At 36.0% G+C, this 20,799-nt stretch overlaps 1 protein-coding gene across 1 annotated transcript in view; it reads right to left on the bottom strand.

Moving 5' to 3' along the window:
- Window positions 1-7: 7 nt before the first annotated feature.
- Window positions 8-20,799, bottom strand: part of KIF15 (kinesin family member 15) — a 34,899-nt gene continuing 14,107 nt past the window's right edge. Inside the window, exons 16-35 of the mRNA XM_085226507.1 lie at window positions 18,442-18,583; window positions 17,948-18,145; window positions 16,905-17,012; window positions 16,083-16,188; window positions 15,531-15,696; window positions 14,068-14,218; window positions 12,985-13,067; window positions 12,581-12,656; window positions 12,234-12,320; window positions 11,262-11,366; window positions 10,324-10,446; window positions 8,711-8,857; window positions 7,773-7,880; window positions 7,252-7,416; window positions 6,727-6,836; window positions 3,866-3,938; window positions 3,209-3,246; window positions 2,043-2,208; window positions 1,501-1,632; window positions 8-1,176 (exon numbers count right to left, since the gene is read on the bottom strand). Of these exons, the coding sequence (XP_085082633.1) occupies window positions 1,093-1,176; window positions 1,501-1,632; window positions 2,043-2,208; window positions 3,209-3,246; window positions 3,866-3,938; window positions 6,727-6,836; window positions 7,252-7,416; window positions 7,773-7,880; window positions 8,711-8,857; window positions 10,324-10,446; window positions 11,262-11,366; window positions 12,234-12,320; window positions 12,581-12,656; window positions 12,985-13,067; window positions 14,068-14,218; window positions 15,531-15,696; window positions 16,083-16,188; window positions 16,905-17,012; window positions 17,948-18,145; window positions 18,442-18,583 (2,368 nt within the window). The 3' untranslated portion in view covers window positions 8-1,092. The remainder of the gene's footprint in view (window positions 1,177-1,500; window positions 1,633-2,042; window positions 2,209-3,208; window positions 3,247-3,865; window positions 3,939-6,726; window positions 6,837-7,251; window positions 7,417-7,772; window positions 7,881-8,710; window positions 8,858-10,323; window positions 10,447-11,261; window positions 11,367-12,233; window positions 12,321-12,580; window positions 12,657-12,984; window positions 13,068-14,067; window positions 14,219-15,530; window positions 15,697-16,082; window positions 16,189-16,904; window positions 17,013-17,947; window positions 18,146-18,441; window positions 18,584-20,799) is intronic.

A 20,799-nucleotide genomic window follows, 5' to 3' on the forward strand; every position in this document is an offset into this window, starting at 1 on the left:
GGCGACGTTTGTGTACAAAGGTTTTATTTAGAAAGGACGCCGTACCGATAGAGCTTTAGTAGTACAGACGCAGACGTACAGCTCGGCGGTGCTCCCGATACTCCAGCTGGCCGTGCCGCGGGCGGCTCTGTTCTCCTTAGCCCTATCTGGGGGCAGAAAGCTTTGTGGCTACCCTGGACAAAGAGGGTGGCGTTACTGACCGTAGAATCCACTAAAAAGACGAGTGCTGTCTGTCACAACCTAGATCGATGCGTTGCGTTCTGCTAAGAAACGTTTCGCTTATTTACAGTACGTGTGATTAAATGGCCTTACGCCACGCTCCTGCTTCACGTTTCTCATCACATTTCTATCTTCTGTTTGAGCACAGAATGGTTGTAAATCGCTTAGAATGCATTGCCTACAGTACTAATACAGAATGCAGACTGATAAAAACTAACTTAAAAACATACTAGTTTTTCGAAGCATTTTAATTTCAATCAGAGAAAGAGAAGAATAAAGGCAAAAGAAATGTATGGTGCTATTTACAAATCTATTATTACATACACATTCCTGCTTTATCGAGCAAACTTCAATTTGAGAGTTGTTTTTAAACAACTGTTGAAGCTTATGGGTTGTTCCATCTGACAAGTTTATGTTCACCTAGTAAAAACATACTACGCTTAGGTTAAAAAGACCTTAAGAATTGTGCTTTTTAAAATTCAGCTCAGGTGGAAAACGCAGCATTTCAGAAATTCCAGCAGGAACCGAACAGAAGCGCGAAAGGAATGAAGAATCCAGGCATGTTCCCAGAGAGAAAGCTTCTCCTTGACAAGATAAAACAATTCAAGAAGGTGTCTGTTAGCACCTATATAAAATCAGTTTTTGAAGAGCCACAGAGCCTCTTCAACAGGGAGGTATTGAAACACCAATGAGAGCTGCCCATTTAACTGAGAAAATTCCTCACTAAAAGTTGTTACCAGCAAAAAAAAAAAATAAATCTAAGGAGTATGTAATTGTACTGAATACAGCTGACAACATTCAGAGACAACAACAAAAGTCAAGCTTTTGCTTATGCTGTACATTTTAAAAATACAGCTTTGCAGATTTGTGCCATTATAACTGATCATGATGTCTACATACGTCACATCTTTTAGTTTCTTTCAAAAAGGCATTTTCAGCTCGCAGTTTTTCAGTCTCCTGTAAAACAGAAAAATGATATTTAGAACTGTGAGTACGGAAGGGACGTTATTCTCGTACCTTTCATGTTTCCAAATAAGTTGCATACATCTATGCACGTTCAGGTGATTTAAACAGCTCAGGAGATGTGCTTTGAGGAAATACAAAGGTAACTGTTGTTTGGGACCTGTGGGAAGGGAGAGCAGGCACGGTCCATACAGCTGTATGAAAGCAGAGGTATGTGTCATTCTCAAACAGAAGAGCGAGAATGCCAGTTTCCATCATCAAAGTTTAGGTCTCCTTTATATCAGATTGCTGCTCTGTGTTCTACTCTCTGGAACTCACCTCAGTAAGTTTAGTGTAATCTTTCTTCAGTTTCACAAGATACTGAATCTTCTGGTTTACGTTTTGATGACCAAGTAGTTTCCCATTCTCCTCAGCAAGAGAGTCAACTTGCTTCCTCAGCATGTCTATTTCCTGTAATTAATAAATATATCATGTACATTTTCTAGCTTTAGAACCTCCTATTTAAAAAGAAATAGCTCATGTGATTAACATACTAACATTTACACCTGTTGTAACATATGATGCAAGAATTGGTTCATCCAGGCAACAGATATTTCTCACATGCTATTCTGGATGCCTCTGAAGAGCAAACGCCTCGTGATTTGTATTACAGATTGCAACACTCATTTCTGTACTCAGAGTTCCACTAGGATTTACCAGTGCATGAGTAAACAGCATTACAAATATGACTGAACTGTAAAGCAAAACATTTTCAGAGGCCTTCTTTGGTTGCTAATTTAGAATATCATTCAAGTCGCAGCGGAGCTCTACCTCTGCAGAGTAAGATTTTACTGGAAAGATAAAAATTACACATATATAACCTTTCCAATTCTATCTCTCTCTTCGTATGTTTCTTCCAATTTTGATCTAATTTCTTCTTTTTCATGAAACGCCTTCAGCTCCAAAGCTCTTGTTCGCTCCATCTCCAGAGTCATTTCAAGACAGGTATTCTCTCTGATTCTGAGAGTATTTTTGGTCTCTTCTAATCTGCCAATATAAACGCATCATGAAATATTCAAAACCCAACATAAATGGCATACAAATGAATTACTCGTGTCAGCTTCAGACACAGAGGCAGACTTTTAAAGACATTCTTTTGACAGAATTTAGTTTTCCAGAGAACTCAGTGCTAGCAGAAGAGGAAATTGCATCCTGTTGCACAACTGCTACATTTGACATTATCTCTTAAGATGAGCAATGTTTTCAAGCCGCTCTTCTTTTTGGGGAAGTGGGCTGTTTCCAGTTCAGGACTCACAACTCCACTCATGAAGCAAAAAACTTCTACTAAAACTGTCTACAAAGAAAACATGCTGTTAGATGGCCACAAGCCAAATATTAGGAGATTCAGCTGCTATGAGTCTCTGAAGCAATACAGATGAGCCTAAGAATAACAGGAGGAGCAGCGCAAATTAGTTTTTGTCTACTAATTCTGTATTTTATTTCTTTACTACTATTTGTCTGTGGTGTGGCACACCTGAATTTCTAGTACTACTTGCACATTAGTGCAAATACAGTGTAGGAACCCTCTCATAAGTAATTTAGTTGCTCAAGCTGAAGTGCAATAGAACCCCAACAAATAGCATAAGAACATTTAGATTAAGTTTAAAATTATGTAATATTTACAGTGTTAGTAAAGAAATGAGAAGTATTTCAGTTGCATTTGAAAAGGAATGTGCTCACATGTCACTAAGCATAGAAGTATTCAAAACCTTATCTTGTAGATTATTTTAAACAATTCAAAATTAAGTCTCTTCTAACCTAAGCTTTGCTTATGCTTCCACCTCTTTCAGAGCATAGGTACGCTATGAACCCTTTAGAAAATGTCATAACAGGTGCTACCGCCACCTACTGGTGAAAAAGAGTAAGAACTCAATGTTACTCAATGTATTTGTAATTTCAGACATGGACTTGACTCCTTAAATACACATTTGTGGTATTAATAAGTTTAATACAAAGTCTCCAGTTCACTGTGCAATATTAAACTTACTCTGCTTTGATTTTCAGCATCTCCTCCATTGCTTTGTTCTGTAAAATTTCAAAATATTAGTTACATTCATTATGTTTAAATTGCTTGTATGTATATATATGCATTCTACTTTTTTTTTTTTTCCCCAAATGATTTGTCACTCACCTGATGCCAAGTATCTCATTCCAGACACTACCAAAATCATCCTGTTACCCAGTAATTCACATCTCTAAGATTCATTATAAATTCACCTTTTGGCTATACGCACATATTTTCATTTCATGCCACCACAAATGACCCACACTCTGCCCATTCATACACAGGACAGCTAGAGCTGGAAGTTCTGCCTGAGAGATCCATTTCAACTTCTATTGTGACATTAGCTTCCCTTTGGTAGAGCCTTGATATTAGCAAGTGATACAACCTCCACTTTCCAGCTCCATGGAGATGAGTCAGATTTAATGATCTGAATCTGTTTTTGCTTATTGTGCAAGCTGATAAACAGTTTACTGAAGTTTTACTAAGATAGAAATCTTATGAGCTGAGCTCCAGGGTCTAAAACTGGTAGAAACCATTAAAAATCAGTACTTGTTTTACTGGCATGAAATAGAAGAAAATATGAGTAATACTTCAGAACAGGGAGACAGCAACCGCTGGGTGAAAAGGGTATTACGATACCTTTGCCCGTCGTTCTTCAGCAATCTCCTCCTCTTTCTCTTGGAGCTGCTGAACATCAGTGTGTTTCTGATCACTGGAAGGTTCAAGAACAAGAAAAAAATTTTGCAAACATAGGAAACCAGTTGTAAAAACAACTGCTTATCCAGATTAAACTACTGGTGCATATAAGTGTCTTAATGCATCTTGAGACTCAGAACCCTGCATCATCATAAAACAACTCCAGAAGGGTATTAACTTTTACAATCCAAGAACATCTCATTTTCCTTTGGCAGAGTACAAAGAAACAGATTTTTTAACAACTTCAGGATTGAGGTAGATGTCTTATGAGTTGGTGATGCTCACTTGCACACAGTCTGCAAAAAGGAACTCCTTCCTACTAGATCCTTGCACAGTGATGTTGCCAAGTTAAAAAGTTAGAACTTTTGTATTCAGATGGCTTGGACACTTATTTTGTTCTTTAAACATGGCACTGGATGGAGGTAAGCAAACACCATTTAAAACAACCACTCCAAAACTGCATGCCACTGGGGTCACTTAATTCCCATTGAGCACATTAAGTGAGAGAACTTCACTGATTAATAGTGATTCCAATTTGACACAATTTTAAAAGTTCAGTCTTTTAGAAACTTAAAATCTTTGTCAGCTTACCTAGCTAGGGGAATTTATTTGTTGTTTGTATCTGGTATATGTATATAACCTCAGGCTGAGAGTGTGAGTGCATCTGTGTGCGTGTGTGTGAAATGTGTTTTTTTGTTTTGTCTTAAGCACTTCAGCACCAACTGGAAAGCTCTGACAACTTCTGAGATAACTGCTTTTCCTTGATAAATTTCAGAACCACCCACTTCCAAAATTCAGCCACATTCAGCCAGCTTATAAGTGGCTGGAAAGAACTACATGCACATGTGTTTGCTTACATTCACTAGCTACTTAAATTTAAAGAGCTCAGGTACAGTATAATTGATAATTATACTGAGTCATTCTTGTACTAGACTATCAGACGGCCTATACTATCTCAAAAGTAATGAGAAGAGTGTTCCAGCTTAGTTTTGCAGAGGTGAACACTCATCTTTCTTGCACAACTACTCTTCCCTGCTTTAAGGCTAAATACAAGAAGAGAGCAGGCACTTGGTCTCATCATGTGTTCTCAAACATTCTCCAGTCCAAGATCTCTGCATCTTTTTTGTTATGTGTGACACCAGTGATCAAAGCATCTTGCTTTCTAATATCACACTGCACAAGGAGTAACTACTGCCTGCTGCTGTCAGCTCTTCCCACATTGTATGAAGTATGTTTCTGTTGTGAATATCCCCACTTGAAATATCTGAACCTGATTTTTCCAGAGCTCCTATAATCTTCTGTCTATTCAAACCACAACTCCCATCAACTAAAAGCTGGGAATTGGGACTGCCTGTCCAAATTACATCTGAAGGTCTCCTGTCAAGAAACCAGCAAACGAAGAACATACAAGCAATGCTTTTCCCTGAAAGAAAGTGGGACCAAGTAACCTATTCAACAGCTGTGTCAAAAACGAAGCCACATAATTCAGTTTTCCACAGCAATCTATGTATATATAATAGATACGTATGTACATAATGTGTGCTGCTGGCAACATGCACTTGCAGCCCAGAAGGCCAACTGTATCCTGGGCTGCATCAAGAGAAGCATGACCTGCAGGTTGAGGGATGTGATTCCACTCCTCTCTCTGCTCTTGTGAGACCTCACCTGAAGTACTACAGCCAGTTTTGAGGCCTCAGTACAAGAAGGACATGGAGCTGTTGGAGCGTATACAGAAGAGGGCCACAAAGCTGATCAGGGGGCTGGAACACTTCCCCTGTGAGGACTGGGGCTTTTCAGCCTGGAGAAGAGAAGGCTCTGCGGGGGTGTATGGGAAATGCTGAATCACGGCCTGAACCTCTGATTGACCACCTGAGGTGAGCACTGAGTCAGCCTCAGGAGCACAGGTGAAGGCAATTCACCTGTGCTGCAGGAAGGGGTGGAGCCTGGCTGCACCTCTCCTAGACCCATTTAAGAGCTGACTGCCAGTGGGGAAGGGTCTCTTCTGGAGATCTGCTCTGCTGGAGTTTTGTAAGCAAGCCCAGGATACAGGTAAGCTTTCTATCTATTTTCTTTTTGTTATTATAATCTGCTTTGTTTAACTCTCTTGTTTATTTCATTATTATAACATCTTAATATTTATTGATTATATAGGGGGCCTTACAGCAGCCTGCCAGTACCTAAAAGGGGCCTACAGGAAAGCTGGGGAGGGACTTTTTATAAGATCATGTAACAACAAGATGGGGGAAAATAGCTATAAAATGGATGAAGGTAGACTTAAGGTAGATATTAGGAATAAATTCTATGCTGTGAGGGTGGTGAGACACTGGAACAGGTTGCCTAGTGAGGTTGTGAATGCTTCCTCCCTGAAAGCATTCTGAGGCAGGCTGGATGGGACTTCAAGCAACCTGGTGTAGTGGGAGGTGTCCCTGCCTATAGCAGGGGGTTGGAACCAGATGATCTTAAAAGGTTCCTTCCAACACAAACCATTCTACAATTCTGTATCTACTGAATCTGTAAGACTTCAAGTAATGTGACAATACATAATACACTATAATGGCTACTTGTATAATTATTTAAGATTCTTTTTCTTCTGTATTTCCCACATTAAATGCAACAAAGTCTTATAATTTATGATTTAAAGTTAGGAAGACTTAAAGTTAGTAAATGATTTTCATAGAAAAGGCTGAGTCAATCTGTAATTAAATTAGCAATATGTGAGATTGTATTTCAAATAAAACCAGTATGTTTCAGTTTATTGTACTTAATTGCTTCAAGTTAAGACTTTTCTTTTTATTTTCCTTTACCTGTTCTTGCTTAGTTTCTGAGCTTCTGTAAGTTGACTCTGTAAATTCCTGTTGTTTTCCACCAATATCTGCATTTCCAAACGTAAGCTCTCCAGTTCATTTAATTGTTCCTAAGCAAGTGAGATTGAAAACACTTCACATGAATATCAAATGGAGATTCCTGTCTGAGTAAAATAGAAGACAAAGCTATTTGTCCAAAAATAAGCACAGTCCTCTGGCAAAGGTCATCTGCATGACCTCTTGATTCACAGCTTCATTAGTAATTTGATTTAGAAGTCAGAACAGTTTCATTACTAAAGATGGTGTTACCATTTGACACTCATGAAAGGAAACCACTCATTCCTTAGGGAAGGCAAGACACAGGGATTTCTCAAGCAAGTTGTCAACATTTGTTACGAGCCAAAGAGAAGACCAAGAACTGCCTTCCTGCATTAATAAACAAGCTAATAAGCAGAGCTCATTAAAAATCTGAACTCTGTCTTACTGTAATCTTAAAAATTGATGATAGAGTTTAATTCATAGTACCTTCAGCCGTAGAATCTCATCATTTTTAGCCCTTCGTTCTTCATTCAGTTCATGTACAAGGTGCTCTAGAGTGATTGTAGAAGCCCTCCTATCAGCTATTTCTTGCTCATGGGTCTCTAAGATTTTTGCCAAATTCACATCAAAATTAGGAGGAGTTTTTGGACACTAGAAAGGTAAAAAGCAAAACAAAAATGGTCCGAAATGATTAGTCAAGAACAGTTTTCACACAATCACAGACTGTCAGGGATTGGAAGGGACCTCAAAAGATCATCTAGTCCAATCCTCCAGTTTTCTCCTGTGTATTGGTGATGTACTTTAATAAGACAACATAGATTAACAGATCCCTGGCAGAAAAAATCATCAATAATATATAAAAGCTACAAACAGGTGGATAGGATTTGACCATTCTTAGATATGCTGTATTTTCTGCTCCCATCACAGTGTAGTAAAGTTTATTAAATCCTTTTCAATGAGTTCTAATAGTCACTATAATGAAAATGTTTCTCTTAGAAATGTCATACCTGAGGAAACGTTACTGTAGATGAGTCCACGAAAAAGCTATCTATTTGCTTCATCTTGAATTCATATTCACTCTTCCTCTTCTCTAGTTCTTCTGTCATTTTGTCCAACTATTAGAAATCCCAAGTAGAATTAAATTAGCTCAGAATAGTCACAAAACATGAAATAAAAAAGCAACCATATCCCTATTTTGAGCGAGGCAAATAGATGCTAATATATATTACCTTTGACATTGCTTTCATAATTGTTTTCTACATTTACCTATTAACTGTTGATCATTTGACAGTTGCACACGAGCATTTTTTGGAAACATATATAATATACATAATGTATAGCTAATTTGAACTTTGTTTGCAGGTGTTACTGGTCAAAACATGATTTGATACAAATATTACGCTGATGATTTTAGACAATTACCTCAAAGAGAATATGGCAACGAGATGAAATGATTCTTTTCCAAAGTAATGTATCACTATTAGAGTTTTTGCCAACACAGATATGTGAATTGGCACTGTAATAGTTATGGCAATTAGAGTTAAAATCTGGATAAAGCCTTAATGTAGGCTATTGGTCTGCAAAGGTTCAAAATCATTCAGACTCTATCATACACAGAACTCAACTATCTCCATTACATAATGATCCTGTTTGTAGGTAAGAGAGAACCTCAGGTTTCTCCATCATCATGCATACTGATAATTACTCTATGGAAATATTTTTCTTTGAAGCTGATCTCAAGATACAATTTCCAAAATATGTAAAGGTTACTTATCCTTTGCTCAAAAGCTTTTGAACAACTACTTTGATTTACAGTAAGAAGTGTTGTTCAGGAAGGCTGTGTACAAGGTATTCCAAAATTACAGGTAAAATACTCTCCAGAAGTTACTGTTAGTCACGACCCACTCCTAAGAAGCTAATTATCACAAGACCTTCCTTGTTTTACCTGTTCTCTGAGTTCCTGGATTAAAGCTTCTTTCTCTGTTATGTCTTGCTGTGCACACTGAAGCAATGCATCATGTTTCTTAGAGGCCTCTGTCAGTCTTATCAGCTGATCAGAGGTGTGATGCAATTCTTCACACAGAAGGTCCCTCTATTTTAAGTTAATGGATGAGAGAAGGAAACAAAGTTACTACTCTAAAGCAGTTTCTTAAGATGTTTTATCAATCTTAACAGCAGTGATAATGCCTAAAAGCATCTGCCCTTTTCTTCCATTTTTCCTTTATGAACTCTATCAAGCATTCACCTATATATTTCTTATTTTGGCAAGTTTTCCATATCCTTGATTTCGATCACAGAACAAAAATTCGAGAACTTACAGAGAATATAGCTGTGGTTAGATACTTGTGGGAGATATTTAGCATCAATCGCTGTATTTAAGAATAATACATACTGCAAAACTAGATACAACTCTGTAAATTAACTAGAAAAAATGTAGAGAAATGCTCAATCAGCAATTACAGCCTTTCTAATGCATTGCTATTGTGTAGACACCTCTGAATTTGTTCTAGGATCTAGACTCCATCCCTGATATGATGGGGCATCAATACTTCCACTAAGCATGCTAATCTGGAAGAAGCAGTTCTTAGTGTTTTAGATACTACCTTGGATTAGAACTGATAGAATTTCCCGTTCATCAGAAAAAACATGAACAAAGTTAATGAGTGATGTACAAAGGCCAACAATGGGAAACTCTATACTCCCATCAGTAGATAGATACAGTCCAGGATATATTGAGATAAACTATTTTCGTTTAAAAGAAGTAGCAAAACAGAACAAAGTGATTCATGTGGCCAGCAACTTGGTTTAGGATTTCATAATGTTACATTTAGATATCGCTGTTAGTGAAGATAACCTGCTTATTAAACTTAGTGAATATATTTAAGAATGGCTTTTGAGAAACAAACACTGCTCTGGCAGACTTTACTGGTAGACTTTATTGATAGGATGAAGCATATGTAATACGACTGGTTATCTTGTGAAATCTGAAATTACTTCTAAGGACAGATTGGTGGCTTTGCCTGAAGGGTGTGTTTATCAGAATAAGGGAGACAGCGGTAACAGGAAAGACTAAATTAAAAAGAAAGACAATTTCAAAAAGCAAAGCTGTACTTGAATCAACTTTGCAACTTAACTAAATCGTTTTCCAGCAGGTGGAGCTTTAGTTTAAAATTATGAGTAATGAAGCCATTGAATATAGTAGCTACTGGGGGAAGAGAATATTGAACATAATGTATTCTTCTACCTACTTTAATTTCTCAGCTGCATCATCTAATACTACCATTAAATTCAGCTGATGACTCCTCAGTGGTCTTAACAAAATTAAACCAGACTTTCAGCATAGGTTTCTAATGAAGTAGCTTATAAAATATTTATGTCAAGTAATGTGATAATTTAACAGAATTTGTCAGGTATCTCATTAAAAATTCCTTTAAGAGCAGCCTAACCAGCTTTATTTTGAACTGAAATGATGTTAAGTCTTAAACAAGTATGTTAGGCAAAAAACACATCCAATTAATCTGTTAAATAATCATCACACACCACCATAAATGTTTTTACCTCAACATTATCTGCCATTTGTCTTCTCTCCAAGGCTTCCCTCAGTTCTTCAATCTTCTTCTCCTGATCCTCTATGATTCCTTTGCTTTCTTCTTTTGCAGCCAGAACAAAATTATACTTGCACTAAGAAAAAGATTAAATTAAATTTAGAGCATTTTAGGAAAGCCTGTTATAAAAGCAAGTTGGCAAATGCAGAATAAACAAATGCATGTCATGCATCCTTATAACAACTACAAAATGTTTAAAAATCTTATCTGTGTCAATTGCTTAAATCAGTGACTAATTAAATTGTTCGAACAATATTATTTAAAATGAGCTGTCAGAACAATGGAAAATTAATACATATTAATTGCCAAAATAATTATTGATCAAAACATGTAACCATAGACAGAAATTGTTCTTATGACCATTTTGTCAGTAGCTCACTGATACACAGCGTTGAGAGCTGCATGTCAGTGAACTGTGTGATGGGTTACACTATCAGTCTGCAAGCAAAATACATTTTAATAAAGATGTATGATGTTTATTAATATTCACATAAACACTTTAGGGCTGGGTTTTTTTATGTAGAAGATAGTTATCTCAGCTACATAAAAATTCACTTCCTCACAAATGAATTTACAATTCTGCTTCAGTTGCTCATGTCTGAAATCACCATTTTCTGAGAAAATCTAAATGTGACTGTCAGCTGAGTGTAGTTTACAGGATGTGAATAGGTCCCCTTAGAGACACTGCTCTTTACCCACCACGTGGAGAGAGTTCAGTTTTCAAGACAGCCTTAGGCATAAAATGTTCAGAAGATTTCAACATGTCAAAACAAAGAAGTTTCTTTCTAAAACACTACAGCAAGTTATGCTCTTTGAGACCCATGATAAGACATGTCATTGCCTTCCATTTCTGAGAAACGACACCATGTCCTTCAAAATGACAGAACATACATTTATATCCTCCAGCTCTCTTGTTAGCCCATCTATGGATTCAGTTTTATGATTAATTGAAGACCTCAACTCCTGGATCTGTCTCATCAAGTCAGTTACAACTTCCTGCAACATAAAGAAAAAAAGGTTAATCTGGAGACATTTTTTCTTATATTAAAAATAAAATACATGTATAGAATGATACATACACACATGCTTCTCATTACTGAACTTGCTTTGGTGGATAATCTGTCAATACCAAATTTCAAACAGACATTTGAAAATGAGGCTCCAATATGCACATGTAAATGAGTAACAGGAAATAAGTTCTTAAAGTTTTGTTTTTGTCTATGCACTTATTTAAAGTATTAAATAATCTGCTGTGTTTATTATAAGAGATTTATACCCAGGCTGTGATGTGATGTGCTTCTAGCTGTACTATAGTTTAAGGTTACTTTATTTGTTTATATTTATTTGTAAAGTAAAAAGCTGCATTCAAGAAACACCACTCACCAAGAGTACCAGATTCTTCTGACCTCTACTTATTTTTTTTAGCATGGAAAACATTTAAATGTATAATGTGTATATCTTCTGAGTAATAAGAGCACTACTGCTTTACATACAGCATAAATACTTGTGCTGTGGGAGCTTCTGCAATTTAAGCTTTCAAAACCCAAAGCCATCTTTTCAGCAGGGGATCCAGGGGATCTATGCATCATTTCTACATAGGATATTTTGTCCAGCAGAGAGCAGTAACCTTTGCTCTCTTTTTTTCCCCCTTTAGTTATCTTGTTTTCCCTGAATGCAGATTAATTTCCTACCACCCCACAAACTCAATGCCAGTAAGTGGTAAGATGTATTTTACCTAAATATACAGCCAGAATTGCCTACAATCACAGAATTACCAAGTATAATAGAAAGGTTCTGAGCTTTTAAAACAGAGCATAGAGCTACCTGCAAAGCTAGGTAGCAGTAACGGAAATAAACACAAACCTTATCTGCATCATTTGTCTTCTTCAAAGAAACAATAATCTCTTCAGCAGCTGCCAACTCCTGTTCCAATTTCTGCAGTTTTTCATCCTAGAAATAATATTATGAAGAAACTTAATTACTTTTATGTAATTAAATGTACTTTAAATACAAAGCCAGGAAAAAAAATGGAAGAAACTAAGTTGTTTACCTTAGCAGAAAAATTAAGAGTAGCTTAAGCTTTATCTAAAATTTGAGAACTCTAAATTTATTTTGCTGATAATGTAAAGAACAGTCAGCTTTCCAGCAGAATTGCTATTAACATACACAGATATCCATCAAAATTGACTTATTCAGTTCTGCTGTTGTACCTGCTGTTCACATCGCGTCAGCATTTCAGATGATGGTTTCTCCACTTGTGCTTTTTCAAGTACTTTCAAGAGCTCTCTGGAAAAGGGAAAAAAATTTTCTCATGAGAAATATAATTGGAACATAAGAGTTTTTACAAGAATCAAGTCATGTATGGTTATTCTCATCTACACTTAGTTAAAGAAGTTAAAAAAAAACTAAGTGCTTTTCATTGTCATACAAGACTAATAGTTACATTACCAGACATAAACTTACCTTCAATGTGAAGAACTTTATTGGCAATGAAAATTTGCAATGTTAATTGGAATGAAGATACCTCATTTTTACATAATTTGGATAAAACCTAGCATAAGACAAAACCAATGAAGTTAGATGAGAATAAATGACACAAGGAAGTAAAACTCACTTTGAATTTTCTTTGTCTTCTTGTAATTGTAATCTTAGTTTCTGATTATGTTCTTTTTCTGCTTCCAGGAGTTTTAATAGGTTCTAGAACACAGAAATATTAATAGTTATAAGAAGTTAAAAGAAGGCTTTTAGAATAACTTACAGTAAAATTCTAAGCAACTACTAAGAAATAACTGGAGGAAAAAAAACCCACAATCCTAATTGGAAAGATGTTTAGAATTGGTCCAGGAAAAGGCTAAAGCAAAGAGTTACGATTAGAAAACAGCTTTTTTCACCTGCCACTGATAATAATACCCTGTGGCTGTAATGTTCCTCAATATCCATCTTATTAAAAGAAATAAGAATTTTCCAATATAGATTAATAGAAGGGAAAGTTGTTTCAAATTTTAACCAGCAATTCAAGATATTTCACTAAGAGTAATTTAAAATCATGTTTTTTCAGTCTGTTAGTATTCCTTTAGACACCCAAACAGAAATGTTACAGCAAACTTGCTGAGTAGGCAAACAGCATACACTGCAGATAACCAGGAAATATCATTTACAAAAGCCCTTGAGCAACCTTATTGCTGTTTTGCACTCACTGCAGTCTGACAGTCTGTCAAGGACAGCATCAACTAAATTGCAGGACCCCCCCCACAAAAATCATAAAACATTTTAACAAAATTAAATTCACTATACAAAGCAAATTCTTTTTCTTTTTTCCCCTCCAAGAAGGGATACACAAGCTCATTTTAGGTAGCACTAAGATAGAGTGCTGTTTAGATATCAGGGTTCTTTTCCCAAAACAGTTTCTTATTCCTTTACTAACTGACCTATTTCCTTCAAAATTCCCCGAGGCATTTATTCAGCCAAAAAACTGCTACTACATCGTGGTATTGGATCATTTCTTCTAGACTGCATTCTGTAAAACCTTGTCCTATTTTTCTTTTTTAAAGAAAACCCTTTGGTTTTGTTTTCCAAGAGAATGCTAGGAAGCCTATCATTACTGTGGAAGCTGTTATTGGTGATATAACAGCAGGAATTAAGTAAGTTGGCTATATAAGTAATTGTATAACATAGTCTTCTAAGAGCTTTTTCTTACACAGAGCTCAGTTTTCATTGCTTCAGTTTCTTGTTGTCTGTCCTCAAGCTGTTGCTTCAGCTGATCTGTCTCAAACTTTGTCACCTCTTGCAAATTGTCATAGTCATCCTGAAGGCTTGCTTTTTCTTCAAGATTCTTTTCATATTCTAGCCTTTATTTAAAAAGGAAAACAACACCCACAGTGTTAACAGCTTCTTTCATTATAAAAACATTCCAACCAATTGTTTTACAAGCTTCAGTGAATCCACAACGTACAGTTATTCTCAAAACAAGTGACTCTGACAGAACTTCTTTTTAAATCCCATATTTATGAAATAGGAAACTTAAATGGCACTAGCAGAGAAGGCAGAACGCTGCTTCTGATCCCTAGAAATAATTTTATTTTTTTTTGCTAAACTCTATAGAAATTTTAGTCGCCTAATCTTGATAAGTGTTCAGACATGGTTTTTTTTTGTTTGTTTTTTTTTTTTTTTTCCCCCAACTGCTGGGCAAAGAAGTCTGTAGCTATTAGAACAGTCCTGGGTACCCATATCTGCTTAGCTGGTATCTGGCTAATTATCCCAGATATAAAGCCTCTATATACTCTAAAGGGAAATAACTCAGATTTCTTCAAATTGCTACCCTGGAAACTTGCTTCATTTGATCTTTCACAAAAGTGAACAGCAAAGAGGGATAAAAGAACCACTAAACAGGTGTTAGGAGTCGTGTTATTAATGGAGAGTCTCCAGTAAGAGCATATACCCTCCACATAAGTCAGTACTTGTGCTGATAAAGGCATCAAGGACACCATAGCACAATTGCAATTGCAGATTCCCAATATCACAATGCATCCCTCAAAAAACAACTTTGGATGAAACACGAACCACTACAATGCAATAAATGTAATTAAGCTTTCCAGGCAAAACCAAATCAAAACATTAACATCCTCACCTCCCACAAAACCTATTAAGAAACAGCACAACCAGGTCACAATAGTGATTAAAACCTCACTCCCAACAATACTTAGTGCTTATTATTGCTTACAACACAGCGATATGTTCCGACTTCAACAGCCAAACTTTGGTTTCTTTTTTGTTATTGTTTCTTTCTGTATGTATATATTTTTAGATCAGCATCATTCTGTCAGCTGCATCATGTGAACAGGAGGTGGAATGATAGTCAATTTTTAAGACTTGGCTTAAAAAAACCCACTCTACTTATCTTAAGCTTGTAAGTATCTCCTAGTAAATGGGAAAATGCTGTAAGAAAACTAAAATTAAGGAAGCTTATTTAATTATCTTCCTGCTAATTTCATCATCATGGTCTGCCCTGCATCTGAAAAGAACTGGGGAAAAGAAAAAAAAAAAAAAGGAAAGAACATTTAAAGTTGCTTTTTGTGTGTCTAAGAAATGCAAAGTGCAAGTTTGCAGACAGAAGATGCATTAGAAGGAAGGTTAAGACATTTTACCAAACTGCCAACATACCTGACACTGTCCAGCTTGAACTGGACATCCATATGTCTATCAGAAAGCTGACTCATTTCCTTCTCTTGCTTTTCCCTAAAAGCTCTATATTCCAGTTTTACAGCAGACAGCTCCTTGTCTGCAGACTGCAGGACAATGCGTAAGTCATGGACTTCACTTTTTAATACTAAAAAGAAAGAAATGTGAAAAGTCAATAAACGATTGACTTGGAAAAAGGCAGAATCAAACAAATTCCATCAGAAATCACTGTACTTCTTTACAGAGCCAGAGGATTTCCCTTTATTTTTGGATCACATTTTCTTTTAAAAATACTGCATCCTGTACTCTATTCATATCAGAATGAATAGAGAACACTCATCAAAATTGCATACTGTAGAAGACTGAGCAGAGAAAAGGTTATTCTGCAACTATTAGAGATTTATTTTAAATCAAACCTATGTGACATTTGAAATCTTAAACCAAATTAGTTACTTAGCATGTACTACTGTTGATTCATTAACACAAAGACAACCTCAAAGCTTCACTTAGAATTTCAGTGTTCCACAGACTTACTATCAGCCTTGCTTTGAGCATCCTGAAATTGCTTTTCAAGCAGTTTTATCTGCTCAAGTAGCTCCTCACGCTCCTTACTCCAGTCATTCCTTTCAGATGAAAGAAGCTGGAGAAGTAAAAAAAAAAAAATGTAAATGAAAATAAACATAGAAGGTTAAGTCACAGAGCTGTAACAACAACATTTTAGAATTGCTCATCAGCTGATCATAAATGCAATTTGATGCAGGTGAATCTGAAATCAGTAGAAGTTCAAGAAAAAATACTTCAATATAAATGAAGAAGTTACCTTTTCTAAAGAGAAAAAGATCACTTAAAAGTAATGCACTTGAGAACTGAAGTCTACTCTAAAACAGATTTATCAGATAAAGGACTACAAGCCTTGTTTTTCCTTTTCATATTAAAGGAAGTGATTAAGGAAGACTTGTAAATATTTCATATCTAAATGACTTTTTGGCTCGTTTCCAACTGAGGAAAGCAATATACTCAGCATTCTGAAGTTCAAAATTTTGATGACTCCTTTCTCTTTTTTCAGAAATAATGAAGTTGGCCAAAAACAAGCACTGACATCCTGCTTGTCTATTTGCTTATGTTTTAGCTTAAGATCCAGCTGGCTCAGAATTACAACCTATTTATTAATTATTTTTAAGCTGTGCTGCTATTTTAATTGTCATTCCTGCCTTTTTGTACAGCCCTGAGTTATGATGCTACTATTTTTTTTCAAAAGTCAAAATGCAAGTGATGCTTCTGATCTCACTAAGAGACAGTAGCTTAAGTGTGGTAGCTATCACTCAAACATAAACCTTCATTATACTGATTTCTCACCTCCTGTATTTGTGCAGAATGATGTTCCAGTTTATTAATATGTTGCTGGAGTTTTATATTTTTGCTTTCTTCTTCATCCAGCTTTGTCTGCATTGTGCTCAGTTGTTCCTGTGACAAAAAGACATTCAAAATTAGAACATTCATCTTTCAGTTACTCTTAAGGGCCACGCATTAGCGTGTCCGTATTAAATACAAACTTTTTTTTAATGACCTGAATGAACAGTAAAAAGAACATCCAAAAATCAACTGGTAACTTAAGTAGTTGATTTCTCCTATTGCCAATAGGACTGCCAGAGCAGAAGAAAATCCATCTGTGAGAACAAGGACCAAATCATATAAGCACTTACACGTTTGTTTCATTCTCAGACGCTCGTTCATCTTAGAGATCCAAGACTTAAAAATGACATTATTCAAAATATTGACTAGGTACATTTCTTTTTGTCTGTTCACAAAGTTTTGGCTGTCGTGCATGCTGGTTTGATTTTGTCTATTTTACAAGCACCAAAATTAGTTCCATTTCTAGAGAATACTTCAGATAATTGTGTAACACTCTTCTATGGTAAGCAATATTTGGCAGGTTTCTTCAAAGAATGCAGTGTTTTACATTATGCTTGGGGCTTGTTCCAAACATAGTCACTTCCCACTTACCACGAAGTCCAAAAGTGTCACTTCCCACTTATCAGGAAGATTCTTTAGATAGGCGTTACCAGGCTAGAACAGTAAAAGGTTAAGTATCCTGCTTATCTCAAATCACAGTTAGAAAAAATGCATAGCATTTCTTAATGTAATAGCTGTTTGCAAGTTTCAGCTTCACTTAGGATTAAGATACACAAATCTCAAATCCCTCTCAATACTTTCAATGTAATCCCTCTTAAGTACATTGTGTAATTAGACAACATTTCACTGATAGCTTAAGTATTCATCACATGCTTCAGTCTCCTATGCTCATCAAAATATATTTGGCAGGGGGAGTTACTTCATGCCCAAACTTGCTTTATTATGAAGTTATTCGCTTACTTCCACTTTTCATTTCAAACACTCACCTGTGCCATTTTGAGTTCCTCTGCAATGGCCTCGTATGCTTGTTCATTCATCTCTGGGGGAACAGGCTCTTTAAAAATGTCATCCATCATCTCTTTGCAACACTCAAGATCTTCAGAATGAAAATCTGAGATCTCTGGGCTTATCCGTGGCACAAGGCGAGACCTTAGCTGGTATGCTTTTGTTGGAGTAGTTATGTTCTGTTACAGAGATTTCAAAACACTCTTTATTTTAACTGCACTAAGGAATTGAGCTTTCTCTAGTGTTGTATATATATAAATGCTCAAAGTCACTTAGTTCTAAACCGCTACACTTTCAGATTTGTCACCTGATTACAGCAGGCAATAACTAAGGAAATAGTTCAAAACAAAAAGCAGCATTCCTAGTTTATCATGTGTAGATTACTGTAGTTAGGCTAGGGTATCCTAGAAATGAAGGCCAGTGTTCTCACACGGCTTAGAATTAAGAACACGGCTTCAAAGAAATTCTTTCATACCTTAAGAGTTTCTCTATGCAGCTTATGCAACTGAGACACTTCTCGGCGTTTGTGTGCTTTGGTCGCTTCCAAAATGTTTTCAAGGTGCTGGTTTGCTTTCTGCAAGGACTGAAGTTCTGATTCCAGTTCCATATGCTTTTTCCTGTTTAGAAAGCATTTTAATACAGTCAAAAACTCTTGGTGAATGTGCTTCCATAAGTAAGAATAAGCTGCAGCATTGCCAACCAGCATCATACTGAAACTGTACTCTTGGACAAAGATTGAAGTACTTTTTTTTTTTGAGAAGAAAGTCATCACTGCTGTATGTTAAAAAAAATAAATTAAAAAGCTAAGAAATTTATTTGTGCTTTCATAATGAAGAAAGCAGATGGGTAACTAAACTTGTCAGAAAAAATCCATTACACGGTAGGAAATAAGCTGAGAACTCTGCAATTCCTTTTATGAGAAAGTGATATCATCCCCACCAAGATAGTTTTAAGCTTTAAAAATGTTATCCAGTTATACAAGAAGTCTGAACTGGTGCTTGCCAGGATTAAAGAAAATCCTTTAAAGATTTTTTTTCCTCTGGAAATGCTACTCTTTTAAGATTATTTTGCCTTACAGAAACACTTTAACTCAAATCCAACAGTCGAGCAGAAATTTAGAAATAATTTTCGTTAGGTATTTGCAGACCTACAAGGTATTACTGTGACTGTTGGCCTTACTGACATAATTGTAAGGCCAAAGCGTACAGACAAAAGAAACATACTGTTTCATCTTTTGGCAGTTGAATGCTGTAACTTTGCATCGCAGTATGAGTTTCTGCAACGAAACAGAGGGAACAAAGTACCCTCTGAGGGAACTTCAGTTCTGACTGCTAAGAGACAGCAGAAAAATTAACAGATTGTTTTTTGCAAAACTGTTAAGTGTTGCTCTGTTTATTCAGTTACAGCACACAGTCATCACTTGCATGCAAAATAAAGCATCCAGTTACTCCAAAACTGGAACCAAGTTTAACATTTAGTAAACAATGGTGATTCCATTATGAGTTCAAAAGTACTCTTTGTGACTTCACTGGGTAAAATGCCAGAAATTGCTAACAAATACATGTATGTACTATAAAGAAATCAAGACATGCACAAAACTCTGAATATAGAAGATAAAAATATATTGCATGGACAGGAAAATGAACTGATGTGTGAAGTTATGAATAAAACTCTGTAATCAGTGATACTGGACAATAGATGCACTGCTGAACTGATAGACTCAGTAGATTCTTACATTATGATATACAAAGATCATAGGATTTACCACACTCAAATCTAAATGTAATTTGTACAATTGACTGAACGCTCAGAATGCACATTACAAAGCTACTTTGCAAAAAAAAAAAAAAAAATAGTGAAACAAAAATGAAAAGGTTAATTCTAGAAGCACCAAGTAGAAAATCAGTTCTAGGTCGTTACAAAACAGTGTTAGATGCAAGATGAAAAACAACAAAAAAAAGTCAGGTCTCTTTTGCTTTCCAGTTTGATATTACGCTCTCTGAACTCATTTTTCTTGCATCCGTAATCACAGGATCTGAATTTTTCAGAAACAACTGATCAAGATAACCCATGTATTACTCACTGGAATGTGAATATATATATTTATAAAAACAAAAAAACCTGAAAGCATTACGTAGGCCTTTCACGTTATCTTGTGCTGACTTCAAGACAAAAACTAACAGTAAACTCTTTCCTGTGTTAGTAAGGAGACCCGTATCTCATGTTTCGATGTCACAGCAAATGGACATTAATGAACTATTGATTGAACTATTAATCATCCCTTTGTTCCAATTTGAATTAAAATTTTTCCAGTAACAAATCTCAGGATGTGGTTTTATCACCTTCTTAAAAAATATTTGAAGTGGAGATGAATATTAACAGATTAGTAAAAACTTTCTGGAATGCTTGGATTCTACATTTAAAATGACTCCCACCTGCAACCGTGCAGAAGTTATGTGAAAGTCTTGTAGCTCTAAAATACAACAACAAGCAAAAAAATCTCTCCCACTCCTGAAAAGCAATCAGTCACTGGTTCCTGTCACTGTTTCTACCTGTAGTATTTCACTTACTGTAAACGCTTCCTCAACACAATGACTAAGCTAAGATCCTTGTTCCAAGAAGCAGGTGACTTGGGGTGATTCAAAGACATGTGCAACACTGGCATGTTGTGAAGCATAATTTTGCCTCTTAGGATAAAGAAAAGCCTTTGGAAAGACAGTGGATCTGAAAGTATGTCCACACTGCAGTAATTGCTTCACTGGTGTGTGTGTCTGGGAGTAACTGAGTTGACTGCAACAGGTTCTGCGTGTATATTGTCTTTCTGAAACTTTTA

Source organism: Meleagris gallopavo, chromosome 6 (assembly GCF_905368555.1).
Source record: "Meleagris gallopavo chromosome 6, MGAL_WU_HG_1.1, whole genome shotgun sequence".
In the NCBI taxonomy this organism is placed as follows: Eukaryota; Metazoa; Chordata; class Aves; order Galliformes; family Phasianidae; genus Meleagris; species Meleagris gallopavo.